This window comes from Gavialis gangeticus, unplaced genomic scaffold, assembly GCF_001723915.1.
Source record: "Gavialis gangeticus isolate Ggan-Ray unplaced genomic scaffold, GavGan_comp1, whole genome shotgun sequence".
NCBI lineage: Eukaryota > Metazoa > Chordata > Crocodylia > Gavialidae > Gavialis > Gavialis gangeticus.
Genome location: NW_017729033.1, coordinates 1,294,264 through 1,309,291, shown reverse-complemented (window position 1 = coordinate 1,309,291; position 15,028 = coordinate 1,294,264). Strand labels below are relative to the sequence as shown.

Here is a 15,028-nt window from a genome sequence, read left to right as displayed (position 1 = left end):
TTTTTTTCCTTGGGTTTTTTATAAATAAAGCAAACAAGGTTTGAATCCGGTTTTCAGAAATCCTAAATGCTGTATTTTCTTGCATAAAACATGCACCTCCCTACCCCCAACCCAGCTAGGGGGCGGGAATTGGGGTCCTTATTAAATGTGGAAAATACAGATCCCAAGTGGTCTGGAAATTTGATAGCAAGGATTGGTGGCAGATTAATTGCCCTGGCTCCCATGGCCCTTAATGCTACTGCCACTCCTCTGCTGCCAAATGTCTGGACCCCTGGGGAGCCCCCATCCTGCTGCATGACATGGATCCACATGCTGGATCAGGCCTGCCCACAGGGTGAGGCTGCAGCTGGATTTGGCGTGTTGGATGCGGCCGGTATGTAGGGTCAGACCAGCACATGGCCTTGAACTTGGCATGTGACCCAGGATCTGGCATGCGGAGGTGGACCCAATATGTAGCCCCAGACCTGGTGCACCACCTCTGTTCCTTTACCTGTACTACAAGGCAAGAATTTTATTTTTCTTCAAGATGTCTGTTAAAAACCAGGGGTATGCTTATATTCTGGGCATGCCGCATGCAAGAAAATATTGTTTACTAGCCTTCCTCCTTGCCCAGGTGCCCTGATGCAGTTTTCACAAGAAGGTGCAAGTGTATGATAAGCCTGGAGAACAATTATACTATTTAATTATTACAAGATGGGACTTTTTAAATCTCTGATTGTAGATTTAACAAGTAGTGACCTCTTCATGCAGAGGAGGAGCCCTCCGTCCCTTAGGTCTCTACAATGAACAGCTAGCTAGGCACTCTGCTGCATTTGGCTGTCTTCCCCTTGTGTAGCTTCAGCTATTGACTGTAGCTGGAGGCTGGATAGCGTATCAGTGGGTCTGATATTAGGTGTTGCAGTCACGGGACTCTGGGGTGCCTGTGTCTTAGTTTTCCCAGAGCGTGCAAAATGCTTTGTAGGCATTGATTTGCTTTCCTTGCTGACCAGGGAAGCTGTTGGAGAAGTCCACTTTTTTCCTGCCATGGAAGCTAAGATCCAGGGGGAGGGTTCTCACTGTCAGTACTGGCATTTAATCATCCTGGAGTGGATGGCAGGGTATACTCACTGGTGGGCCCCTAGGGTCTTACCCCGTGGTTCGCCATTAAATATTTTGGCTTCCGAAGCCACCTTGCCCTCTGCTCTTTCTGCGAGATGGTTCCGTTTCATAGAGATGTCAGATTCATCTCGCTCCTCCAGCCGTGCTTGTCTTGGAGCGCAGCTAAGAGCTTTATGCTTTTAACCATTACAGAGATGATTAGGTTTGTCAGAGAATGGAAGAAAAGTGTTCTCCTGGGTCCCACCTCGGGGCTTCCCCATGGACAAGTTATTAACATTCCTTTCAACATTGGATTTTTCAGCCTTTTTTTGGAGAGGTGAGTTGGGGTAGGTCGGGGGGAGGGAGCCGAGCTGTTGGGTTTTTCCAGCCAAACGTACCGAATATTTCTCTGAAAACCCCTGTTGACACTTTCTTCATTTCATCCTGACAGTTTGAATTAGTTTTTATTAGGAAGTTTGGCTACAAAGCCGGCAGCAAGTTTTCTTTCTTTCTCTTTCTTTTTCTTCCTTGGTTGTCATTTACCTTGCACCCTGGAGTGATTGGGGTCAGGCTGTCAATCACAGTAGGCATGAAGGTCATGGCTACTGCTATGGGATATGGGACATCAGCTGTCATTAATACAGACAGTTCTCTTAAATACTCTACAGTCTTTTCCTGAAGAATAGGCCCTACGGCAGAAAACATGGCTCATATTTTTTTAAGTTATTATTTTAAAGCAGCTCCTTGTATTTGTTGGATAGAAATATTCTCCTTTTATGTTGACGTGATTATGAAAGATGTTTAAAGTATTTAAAATAAATTCTTGTTTTAAACAGTGTGTCTGTATGTGTGCACACATGCACATTTTTTTTTTTTATTTTCCTTGACTAATTTGATTTTAAAAACCCCCTCAGTTTTTAAGTATTTCTTCCTTGGAACAAGTTTTTATAAGATGCATCCTGAAGTTTCCTCCCAAGTAGCTCCCCTTGAAAATTTCCACTTGTTGGAAGGATTCCACCAGCTCCAGAGGAATTTCTCATTTTGAAGATATTCCTCTTGGAATCAGTAGGTGGAAAATTAAATGTGTCAATTCTATGTCTAACAGCACTTTGATCTTACAAATGTAAGGCCCAATCTCTGCAAAAACTTAAGTACAGATTTTTTTGGTGCCAAAGAAGTTTAGAAGTGCAAGTCACTGGAGTCAGTGAAGCTTGTGCACCTAAATCATTTGAAATTCCATTTTTAAGCAATGGTGAATTTACTCGCATGTGTCGGCCCATTGAAATCTGTTATGCATGTATAAGTGATTGCAGAAGTTAACTTCAAGGATCTGCAGTACAAGAAATAGTCGGTCTTTATACCACGGCTTGATTCGGCCCAGAATTCCTTTTTTTGGAAATCCTGCTTCTCAGTCTCTAAATTGATTTTTTTTCAGGTATGCGTTAGAAGTCAGCATATTGTATTGCTGGAAAGGGGAGAACAAAAGGATTGATACTGCAGTGATTGGCACGGCTATAAAGAGCCTCAAACAAGCTGTAGCTGGGATTCAGATGAGACCAAAGGTTAAAAATCTTTAATATAGTAAATATAAATACCATGGTCCTACTCCAGGGAATGAGAGGAAGTGAGGGAAATCTTTTCATTCTTGGTGACTTGAGAGAATTAACAGTAGATGCTCTAATTCAGGAATGTCTACTGAGTACCCAGGTCCACGGTGACCAGAGGTTGCTACCAACTAATTGTTGACTTGTGTGGACTGAGATCTGTTCTCCCTGTCCACTCCGTGTCACAAAAGTAACCAGGACCCACGAATGGGCATTGGCTCTTTGTCAGCAAGTCTTCTCATCGTGACTCAGCACCAAATCAGTCAGAGAGACCTGGGCTCCTGACTTGTCCCTACAGTCTAGGTCTACCTGGAGGTCATGACTAAAGCCTCTGGTTGGGCAGTGTGAGGAATCCTGCATGCATTTTACCTGTTTTGTGGATAAACCCACCTTGGAGTCTGACGTATATGCCTGTGCGGGCTGTGCGAATGGCTATTCTGTGTATGTCTCGTATATACATCCCTAGTCGACTTGCCCAGTGGTCACCTAGCACCTTTATCCAAACAGAACTAAAAGTGAAATACTTGAATATCGTATTTACTTGCATAGTGCACGTTAGCCCCCAAAACCGCAGTGCACGTCTTAAGTGGGGAAGCTGATTTTCTGCCTGGAAAACACGGTGGGTCACGTTGCTTACTAAGAAAGCAACACTTAAAAGCCTTTGGAAATGATGCCATTCTCCATATGGAAACCCATCACTTACCTTATTTGTGTCGCAAATTGATGTATTCATGCATTAAAGGAGAGTCTGGAGCCAGACAGCATAATGTCAGGGAGCTGAAAAAGAAAGCCCTTTGAAGCTCTAAAACACTGGCAACATTGAGCATTGTCATTAAGCATCAGTGGTTCATCGCTGTTATAGTTAAAATGTTGTTGGTGATTTTAAGGGTGAAGTTAAAGTCTAAAGTAAACCCTCCATTTTCGGAGTGTTCTGCCTTTTATTCCAGGCGGCATGAGGAGGGTGGTGTAATAACCTTCTGCAGAAAGCACCATCTGCACCAGAGGAGCATCCACATACCATCAGCTTTTCCTGTTCTGCCAGAAGCATTTGTTTCTGAGGTCTGGGGCATGCATGCAGATCCCAGCCAGTGGGGAGCTGTGCCGGGGCTGGGCAGCCGGAAGCCACATCCACGCTGCTGCCACTTCCATAGTGCAACTGGGAGGTGGGGGAAAGGGTAGGAGAAGCAGCAGCTGTGTGGACATAGCTTCCAGCCGCCAAGTCCCAGTGCAGCTCCTGGAGTCTGGAAGCTGGACCCATGCTGCATCTGGGGAGAGGTTGCAGGGGGGAGAAGTAGGATGCAGCTGGAAGTTGCCCAGCCCTGGCACACCATCTCACAGCTTAGCTGGTCATGGGCATAGCCAAAGCTCTTGGGCTCTGGGTTGCATCCAGGGGCTCAACAAGGCCATATGCTGCCAACTCCTGCTCTAGTATTTTTCCATAGTCCAAAAATGAGTGAAAGTTTTGAACTGGCATTTCTCAGGGCTGTCATGAATCTATGAATCTCTGGGTTTTTGAGAGTCACGTGTATGTATTTGCACACCAAACTGTGCTAACATTACATAACCACCCTGCAGCACGCCTAAGCATCTCATGGCACCCCAATGCCGCAGCATCCTGATTGAGATTTGCTGCTCTCCGGTCTCTGGAGTGACCACTCTTGTAGGAGTCTAAAATGCCTTCTATGCTTAAGCCGACCTAAAAAGCTTGAGAGGATGATCTCGTGATTGCCTTATATCATTCACCAGCAGGACAAAAGGGCTTCTGGTTGTCGGGACCTGCTGCAGACTTCATTTTTGTTCATGCATATAACAGACCTGCTTTCTTTTCATTTTGAATGTGCATCTTCCTTTTCTCACCATTCGTCTCTGCAGGCTCCATCCCCACATCTTCCCCATGCTTGCTGTCCCTGTGCTGCTCCAGCTCTTCTAGGGCAAAGTGAAACTTTGGGATCAAAGGAGCAGGGATGCCTCACTCCCATTGGCAGCAGTGTCTTTTACACCCTTGGTTTGCTTTTACCGGCTGTGAATTTTCACAGGTCTGGCTTCTTTCATGCTTTGGCTGTATTTAACCTTTTTATTGCTTTGTTGGCAATAAGTAACTCTGAGCAGGGTGGGTGAGGGAGGGGAGATGGGGAGAGCTTTAGAAATAAGCCACCGCTGGATGTCAAGAATGGAGCATCCAGCCAGAGGTGGGCCTGAGCCAAGAGCCTGATGTCCAGATACCAGCTCCTTGGGCTGTAGTTTATGGCCCAGCTCAAACTCAAAATACAATATGCTAGAAGCCATGTAAAGAACTAGCCCAAAGAGATCAAGCAATGTCTGAGAGGCACCATCCCACACTAACAAAAAGCACCATCTTCAGCTAAGGAAGGTCAAGAAAGAGCAGCCCTACCACTGGGGCCAGAGGGACCTAGGGTGAGGCTTCAGCTGGTCGTGGGCCATTTAAAAATGTCAAGAGCCAGGTCCTGCAGGGTGCTGACCATTGACTACTCCCCTTGACAGAAATAAGAGATTAAAGTGCCTAGAGTCTGGTGGAATTGGGACCCTAATTGTAAAGGGGCATTTAAGGGGGTGATCTGTGGGTGGGCACAGGTCCTGGAGTGTGGTGGCTGAGCCCACTTGAGGTAAGGGCAACTACACGCACTCATCAGTGGGTTTGGGAGCTGTGGAGTGGGAAGGGGCCTGCCAAGCTGCTGCCAGGACAGGCTTCGGGGAGCTGACATGCTAGATAGCTAAGCACAGAGCAAGCCTGCCTCAGACACAAGTGGCTGGAGATAACTTGAAGGCTTTCTTTTGTTTATCCTATCGTTCTCTGCTTTGTAATCTCGCCATTTGTCAGGTAAAACAGGATAAGGAGCAAAAGGTCACAGGGTTGATTTACCAGGAGCCCTAAAGTTATTAATGTTTCTGAACTTTCCAGTCTGAAATGTTCTTTGCCATCCAGCTGCCTGTCATCCTGCTCTCAGAGATAAAGGCTCTGTCGTTTCAGGCCTAATGCGCTGCTGACGATAGATCAAAGGAGCCTGCATTTCACTTGCTTTCCCAAACCTGCTTCAAAAAGAAAGGATTGCACCTAACTGGGAGGAGAGGGCAGGGCTGCTGGCCAGAGGAGCTTCCCTAGCAGTACTTTAGGTGACCTGCAAAGGTGGCCTCTTTAAATGGCCTCGATTTAGCTTTTTAATGAATGGAGAAAAGAACCTTTTTAAACCCCAAACATCCCTTCCCAAAATCCAGGCAGTGCTGACTCCCCTACTATTAAAGCTTTGTCAGAGGATTGCATGTTCTCAGTTGTAGGAGACTGGTAATCCATGATGGGGAAGAGGGGACATTACGTGCACAAATGCTTACTTTGAAGGTCTGCCCCCTGTTTTTTTGGCTGAATCAACCAGGTTTGAAATGGGACCTTTAGGACCAGGTGGAGCTCTCAGTTGCTTGAAGGAAAAGATCAGTTATGGTAATAGAAGTGTAGCAGCTTGGGGCTGTTTTCAGTAGAGCTGTCAATGCAGCATGATGATGAGATAGCAGTGTTGCTCTGCTTGTGTGCGGATGCACCTTGCTGTTTGCATACCAAGTCCACGTGTGTGAAAAACTCCAACTTCTATTAGCGTGGTAGGTATCGGCGCATGCAAGAATTGGCAGCTGTAAACATGTGCATTTGTACATGTGTGACTGATATTCAGGCCTCTGTCCCCCAGTTAGCTTGAAAGCCAGTGTAATTCTGTCTCCTGGTGCTACACCAGTGTGGTTCTTGGGATGCGTGGTGGAGGATTACATGCAGCTGAAGAGCTAGCATTCCCATTACTGCTGTGTGGCTGCATCTGCCTTTGTAATGCCAATTAATACCAAAGGGTTGGCCCATGGAGAGGTTGATGAAGTACTGGGAAGGCTTCTGCAGCTCAGTTGGAGGAAGGGGTCCCTCCCCAAAGCTGCTTCACTGTCCTCTGCCTGGTGGCCTGTGGCATGCCAAGGCACAGTGGTGGCTCCAGCTGGCGGACGGACTCCATTTCCCAGCAGCCCCTGCCTGCATGGCTGGGGCTGGTTTCCATGGAGACCCCAGCAGCAGTGTGCTGTGATAAGGCGGGGTCAGAGTTTCCATGGAGACCGGCCCCAGCAGTGCTGGCAGGGTGTGTGGCAGGGCGCAGAGCTGCTCCAGAGCCGGGCTGGGATCTTGCGGCAGTGATGGTGTGGTCCAGAGCCAGGGCAGAGCTGCAGCCTGCATGCTCCGTGCAGGCAGCGGTTCGTGGCTCTGCCTCGGCTCCTTGCAACGATGATAGCGTGATCCAGAGCCATGATCCTCTGCCTGCACGCCCCTGCTTGGAGCATGCAGGCTGCTGGGTCCCAACCTAGCCCCGGAGCAGCTCCCTGCCCTGCCATGTGCCCTGCCAGCATGGCTCCGGTTGGTCTCCACGGAAACCCCAGCCCTGTGCCATCTTAGTATGGCTGCTGCTGGAGTCTCTATGGAAACTGGCCCCAGCTGCGTGGGCAGAGGCTGCTGGCTGGAACCAGCCTGTGGGCTGGACTTTGCCTGCCTCTGCCCTGGGACGTTCGAGGATGGTTATCTCCGAGATCTGTCCCAGTAAAATTGGAGAGCTGTGTGCTCTCGGTGGGACTGGAGTCCTTCCTGCCCTGCCATGGCAAGAACCAGGCATTGCCTTGCCAGTGGTTGCTATGCTTTTTGGCTTGGAAAAGTGCACACCAGCGAGTTAATGCTGGGTGAGGGGCACTGTTAACCTCCCACACCCTCTTCTGCAGATCACAGCAGAGGGCAGGGGGCAGCTTCCTCCTTAGGCTCCTTCTTCCGCTTCAGGACCTTCCCTCCTCATGGTAGGTTCCTCCGCAGGTTTGCTCTACTCCACACTGCCTCGGTATGCATGGAGGAGAGGAGGGGGAGCACTAACCCCAGTGGGGAGACCTGGGCCAGCTCTGTGGACCTTCTTCTAACCACGCACTGGGACACTGCTGCACTTGGGTGCAGGGGGGCTTTTGGCAGGCAGAGCATTGAAAATCAGCCTAGCAGACAGCACTGCACTTCTGCATTTATTGCTTGTATAAACAGCTGTTCAGGCTGAGGGATCTTCCCAAATCTGATTTGTCACAGTATAAAAATACATGTATGTAGCACTACTGTAAAACAGGCACAGGGCCTGTGGGGTTGATTCACAGAAGTGCCTAGTTTCCATGGCTCCAGTTTGAAGGGGGTGGGACCTGCATGTAATGGTACCTCTGGATACTGGGATCTAAAATAGAAGGGTGGTCAGTTCAAGGTGTTAGCTTGGGATTCAGGAGACGATTTCAGGTCCTTCCTCCTTGACGCGGACGCTGGGTATGTCACTCGCTCTCCTGGAAGGCAGGGCCGATGATGGCACTTTCCTCCATCGCAGGGGCAATTATGAGAATGAAGGTGCTAAAGGTTTTGAGGTGGCCTTATACTGGGTAGAGGTGACCTGGGACCTCCTTCTCCTGGATTTAAAGCATTTTGCAAATCATTTTCTTTCAATTCTGCTTTCCAGCTCCACCGAGGTTGACGACATGATTAGAAAATCCACCAACTTGCTCCTGACTCGAACACTCAGCAACTGTTTACAAACTGTTATTAAGAGGAGAAACATAGGGCTGACGGAGGTAAGCATTTTCCTTCCAGCAGGAAAATCCTCTCATCATGTTTCAGGTTATGTGATCTTTGTATGGACTTCACAGCTCACTGAGAGTGCCTTGTTAATGGTGCAGCATTGGTGTTGCTGTCAAGTGTTCACCTTTTAAATCCTATGAGGAAACTCTGTAGTGTTGCTGAGCTTTGTGCGTGGGGAGAGAATATCTTTGCTCAGTTCTCAGCTAGTTAGTGTAACAAGGAACATATGGCAATGATAAATTCAAATAAGGTTAAAAAAAAAGACTAGCATTTATATTCAGGCAGCCAGTTGGCATTGTAGCGTGTGATCAGAACGACATTGGGTTAGGTGGTATAGTAACATGGACCTTAAAACACCGTCCTTGTCTCAGAAATTATTTCCTGTCCAGGGATGTAGAAGTAACTTCCTATATGAAAGACTCCATTCTTGACAGTTTTTCAAAGTGGTCGTGAGCCAACAATTTTCGTGTTGGCACGTGTTGTTCGCAGGTTACTTTTTGAGAAGTTAAATCAGTTGAACGCTTGTAGATTTATAAGCTGCATACACATGTGTACCATACCTAGGCCAGTGGACTTCATAATCAGAGACAATGTGCGCTTCTGTAATATCCATGCTAGTAGTACTAATATCAGTATAATTACTGATTGTGGATACTAAGATGAGACCTGATCAACATTTGCTTTTATTTAATTGAGTTCTGTGCTGGCCTTCCCATGAAAGGCTCAGGGCAGCTTACAGTAAAAGGCAAAATTAATAGAAACAGAGCAAAAGAGAAAGCTGTAACTTGCTTTGCCTTGAAAGTTGTTAGTGTTTTAGGAACATTTATATATTCAAGATGTGAACTGCAACACGTCAAGCCCTCCCATGTAGGTATCTTCTAGTTTCCAACTGGGATGCAACCCTGTCCTGCTCTTCAGACTGTGACATATCCAGGTTGTAGCTGTATTGGTTTAAAGGAAAAAGCAATTGGGACTCGTAGTAGAGGTGATATCTTTTATTAGACCATCTAGATTTTTGCAAAAAAAAAAAAAAAAATTCTTCAATTGCAAGCTTTCAAGCACAAACCAGACATTGGAGAAAAGATTGTAAAAGTTCTCTGGGTAGAAGTGAAAGTTCATATTTCCAAGGATTTCACAGAGGAGTCAATAGATGGAGTCTTCAGAGTACATTTGTTCTTGGGTGGCATATTTCTTTTCTTTCCCCTGTCCTCTTGGGGATCCTTGGCAGTAAGCAATGCAATGACATCGCTACCCTGTTCTACCCATTTTAGAAATAATCCATGGAGTATACAGAAAGAATCAAATTCTTAGTAACTTTGTGAATGGCTCTTAATAACTTCATAATTTACCATGGTAGCTGGTCAGCCCTACTTTTTAGTATAAGCCTGATTCAGTGTTTGTTTCACTCTGGGAGGGAAGGTGATGCTAGAAGAAGAAAATAATGGGCTAAGGAGAGTGTGGAGGTGGAGGGTTTGTTCAGCTGCGTTGGCGCTGCTGCTCTGGAGCTGAAGAAGGATCCTGCAGGAAATGCCGACAGGTCATGACATTTCAGACTCCAGTTTAAAACAAAGGTCTAATTTGTCAGGAGGTGCCTGCCCACAGTGTTTTGCTTTCGAGCTCTTTTCATATGATTAAGCCTAGCTTCTCCATCCGGCTCCACATTGCTTACAAATGTACAGTTTCAGCAGCACATTTCTACTTTTAAATTTTAAAACTGGCCTAAATGAGTAACTTTCCTTTCCAATTTAGTCATGAGCAAGTAAGATGAGACCTTGCAACCAAAAATCGATTGTTTGAGCTCTCTTGTGCGGGGGGAGACATTGGCCTGTGATCCTAAAAGGAGAAGCTTGCTGATCTCATTTGAGGCTGTTGAAGTCCTTTTTACACATTCTCAATGTGTTTCTTAGAGCCAGATCAAGGGTTAAAACCTTGTATGCTCATGTGTCGCTTAAGGCTATGTCCTCAGCTTCCCTCCTCACCCTGAGTCTGCTGTTGACACAAACATTGCTCCTCCTTGAGCACACAAGAGACTGGAAAGTGGGCAGAGCACATGGCTTGGGAGTATCCTTAACATAGTGACAACCCTATAGACACCTGCGTCTCCAAGTTTTCTCCCCCAGCTATATCTGTCGTTTCAAGATACAGGACTTGGCTTGCTACCTCCAGTGCAAGCTTTCTATGCTGTTCTTGCATTTTACACTTTACAGTTTTCTGAAGTTTGGTCCACATCTGTCCACTGATTAGGTAGAGAAATATAGATAGTGCTCTCTCTCTCTCTCTCTCTCTCTGTCTAGTGTATATATAAAAAATCTTCTCCTTTGGGATTCTTGTGGAAGTGCTTCATCCATCAACAGACTCTCCTAGCTGCTGTTATCTTAACTCTGACAGTTGGCAAGATCTAAGCATCCATGGCACATCACCTGATGCTAGTTTTTCACAGGGGCATGGCAGTCCTAAAACCTCACTCTGGCTTTCCTGCAAAAGTGGTTGCTGAATATTCCTTTAAAGTAGACCACCAACTTCTGTTTTTTCCCCCAAAGCATTCAAGCCTAGGAGCCTTCCTTTAGACAGAATTAAAAAATCCTTTCAGGAAATCATCCATTTTTTTTGTGCTATGAGAGAAGGCCATGAAAGGTCAAGCTTTCTCTTCCCAAATATTATCCTTGTGGATTAGAATTTGTGACCAGGTAGCAGATAACAAATGCCCCTGCTCAGGCAGAGCTCAGGCAACATCCGCAGAAGTCTTCCTATAGATAAGATCTGTGAACACACTTAGAGGCTTAGCCTGTACTTTTTACTAAGGATTTATGCCCTGTCTGGCGATTGGATCAGATGGCAAGCTCAGGAGGGCAGTTCTGCAATCCTTATTCAGTTAGCTGTAATGATTGCTCAGCCCTCCATCATGTCAGTCTGAGAACTGCTAGCTAAGCATTAGGAGGAGGCCCCGCATGAACAAAGACTTGAATAGTTAATTATGACAGTAACTATAATTCTCCAACAGAAGTGGGGAAGCACAGTTACTGGGAGATGAGCAACTGTTCTTGTTTTCTAGAAACGCTTTGAATGTGAACTCGCTAGATGCTTGTGGGATCTGGTAGATCGGCACCATCTAAATACTAAGCGTGTTGCAGCAGGGACAATGAATTTTCCCATCTACTAATTTGCACATCACATCTTAAGCTAGATGCATCCCAGTCTCCCATCCAGAGAGACAGTAGTATGGCATAGCCATTAATGAGGAAGACAGGGTCAAAACTAATGCAGTGGTGGCACAGGGGGGTTGCAGGAGAAGGAAAAAAAATTCCCAGTTGTTTGGGTGGCTGGGTGCAGAAGCATTGTACCCCAGAGTCGAGAAGGAAAGGAATCAAGTACCAAGGAGCCAGAGAGAGTTTAAACAGTTGATACTGGTTTGTGGCAAGAGAACCAGTTGGCATGTGGGGTTGGAGGTGGCTGGCATGGGCAGACTATGGCTAGTACAGACGGGAAGGCCGAGAGGAGTTTTGCACAGCTAGTTAGCAGGTTCTAGGCATGTCAACTGCAGAAAATGTGTCTGAAAAATTTGTGCAAGGGGTAGGTGGGAAAGTGTCCTCTATCATTCAGGCACCATGGCACGAGTTGAAACTGGGCAGGCTTTTGAAGCCTGAGCAAGGATCTTGGGATGATGTTGGGCATTTACATTAATGCTGGGTTTTTGCTGGTAGCCTCATTGGTCTAAGGATACAGGTAGGCAAGGTTCTTTGAGTAAATGTGATATCTTTTATCTAATAAAAGGACTCAAAGAACCTTTCCTGCCTTTTCACACTAATGGCACTCCCTTTCAGGATGCTTCAGGCTATTGGGATGTAGGGCAGCCAAGAAGGGTGCTGAAAAGGTATGTGCAGTTTGTTTTGGACATCCTTCAGCCTGGTGCCTTGAGACAGACAGAAGAGGAACCCCCAGCTAGGCAGGAAATGGAAACCCCTAGCTAGGCAAGTGATGAAAGCTGGTTTTGGTTATGTGGAGCATTGGTCCACTTCTGGGAGGGGGTATTTAGTTTTGGAAGGGGAATCAGTCTTCCAAGGGACAAGCTCGCAAGCCAAATCAGGAGGGCATTATAAAAACGACATGCAGAAATCGAAAAAGGGAAATGATTGAGCACTCATCAAGCCCAGAATCGAGATTACGAGAACCAGCGTGCTGAGGAATGTGCAGAGAAGTACCACCTTTTCTTGTATATAGCATTGCATCTTTTCCCAAAAAATGTTTATTATCTGTGAGGAAATATGATAGAGGGGTTTCTTCCATTACTGGACAAAAGAGAGTAAAGTCTGTATGCGATCCACAGGAAGCAAAGCAATAAGCAGGGTCAGCTCCCCAGGTAAATGCGAGAAACTCATTTACTCCAAGAAAAGACCTTCTTTCTTTCCTTCATTTTGCCTTTCAAAAACCAGGTGTGTATCTTATTTTGGGGCATGCTGTCTATGAGTAGAGTAGTTTAATTGCCTCTATACCACTGGTAGGAGCCTGAGGATTAGATGAGAGGAACTAAAATTGTTCATTTATGAACATAAATGCGATCACTTCTGGGGTGGATCTAGGGAATGCACTTAGACCCCTCTCCCCTTTGATTTCTGCTCTACCCAAAGTTTAAAACCCAACCACCTGGTAGTGACAGCAGCATTTCTATTTAGGCAGCAATGAGGGACTCGTTTAGCTTTGTAGCTCATTATAATCTATCTGATTCCTTCTAATTGCTTTGTTTCTTGGTTGTTAATGACTCTTTCCTTTTTGAATGGTCTTCATGTTCCACTAATCAAACTATCCTTTCTTCTGCAATTCTGTGGCCTGCTAGTCGCTCCTGGTAACATCGCTCGCATTTCACAGTCCTGTGGACTGTATTGAACTTATTCCAGTAAAGTTATATTTGTTTTTGCTTCCACCTTAAACTGAAAAATATAGCCCTAGGCCCCTAGCAGATTAAAGCTTCCAGCTTTTTAACTGGAGGAAAAGATGGTTTTTTATATGTGATGATGCACCTCACCATCTGCACCCCAGTTTTCAAAATCCTAGCTCAGCCCATGTCCACATCGGTATTCAGTAACTGGGGGTTGGATTTGTATGCTTGGAATGGTAAACTCGATGGTTACAGACATAAAGAATTTATGTTCTGTACGAATCCTATAAATTGTAGGAAAGATATTGTCAGGGGGACTTCGCTCTGGGTGGTATTTATGGGAGATCTCATGCTGCATGTGACAGCATACCACTGATGTATTTGGTCTCTCTCTCCCAGTGCCTTAAGTGTGGTTCCCTTTGCAAGTAGTCTAATCCATCAATCAGCCCCACAATCTGAGGACATTTTAGTGTTTAGTGCCACATGGAGATTAAGTGTCTTGCTTGAAGCTATTCTCTTGTTTGTCTTATACCCATAGCATGCAAGGTGATTTGCAAGAAGACAGGGTTCCTGCTGGAGAAATTAGTAATCTGAATCAGTAGCTAAATAAGTTGTTCCCTAGCAGAAGCATGGACTGTCTTGCCCTGGACTTGAAACACTTGACTTGAATCAACTCCAGCTGAGTGTTTGCTTTGTAGTTATCTGTAATGTCACAAGCTATTGTCCTGTCTACATGCCACTTGCTCACTTCATGAAGGAAGCAGCGAAAACAAAAGATAAATAAAGCCACAAAAGTTAGGCGTGGTATGCTCGAAGACAGGAGCACGAGGAATGCTGTAGCACATACCACCTGTAGTGAAGTAAAACCAGTTCATGGTAACCACAGACAGTTTGCTGGTATCATTTTTAAATGCCCTTGTGTGATATTGTTGGCTGTCACTCAGAAATACAGGTTATTTAGGGTTATGCTTCTGGTCAGATTTTGGTACCTTGCCTAACCTTGTTGCATTTTGAGGGTGTCTGAAGTGCCCTGAAAGGAGCAATGATTGACAGCTGAATTCACAAAATTCATAAAATCCTTGTGACGTTAACACTTTCCCAAGTGTGATCTCTCTTAAGTTTCATATGTTGCTAAGACAGGGCAATCCTCCTTTAGCCTTCAGCAGGGCATAGTGTGTTTTGACAGTGTCAAAAGTAACAAAAGCCCCTTATAAATTGGTATTTGTTCATTTGACATGACCTGACTTTTAGAACACGAGATGCATCTGAACATATTCCTTTTCCTTTACAGCTTGTGCAAATTATCATTAATACAACCCATTTGGAGAAATCCTGCCGGTTCCTAGAGGAATTCATAACCAATATCACCAATGTACTCCCAGAGACGGTCCACACGACCAAACTGTATGGGACCACCACATTCAAGGTGAGAAATATCCTTTGCTTTTCTTGTAGATTATGATTTGTGGGGGATAAGCTGTTGTTCATGCTCCACAGATTCTTATTGTATGAAATATCTTTAACAACATGGATGCAGAAATTCTGAGCATCTCTTAATCTGCGTTGTCCTTTCAACATGCTTTTTCTCTTGAACTGTTTTAAATCGGAATTTTTTAAAAAGACATGCAATTGCTGGTGCTTATCACCCAGCAGAAGCAAAGCAGCCAGGAAAACCAATGAGAAATAAGGCATGGTATATATGACTGTGTTCCAAAAGGTAGTTTTATGTGTACTTGCTCCTTAGTTTGTGCCCTGAGTGTACTGAAGTTACTTTTTGACATGGCATCTGAATACCACCAAACTACCTTACCAACATCTCTCTCCAGGCCACTGTGTATATCACTA

The 15,028-nt window shown here is 45.5% G+C and overlaps 1 protein-coding gene across 4 annotated transcripts in view; it reads left to right on the top strand.

Moving 5' to 3' along the window:
* The window catches only part of EXOC6B (exocyst complex component 6B), a 430,229-nt gene that overhangs the window by 234,186 nt on the left and 181,015 nt on the right, over nt 1–15,028 (top strand). For 2 of the 4 annotated variants that reach the window (XM_019526164.1, XM_019526163.1), the window contains exons 15-17: nt 7,434–7,505; nt 8,192–8,303; nt 14,475–14,609. In XM_019526164.1, coding sequence (XP_019381709.1) covers nt 7,434–7,505; nt 8,192–8,303; nt 14,475–14,609 — 319 coding nt within the window. The remainder of the gene's footprint in view (nt 1–7,433; nt 7,506–8,191; nt 8,304–14,474; nt 14,610–15,028) is intronic. The other 2 variants (XM_019526166.1, XM_019526165.1) reach the window with 1 other exon arrangement.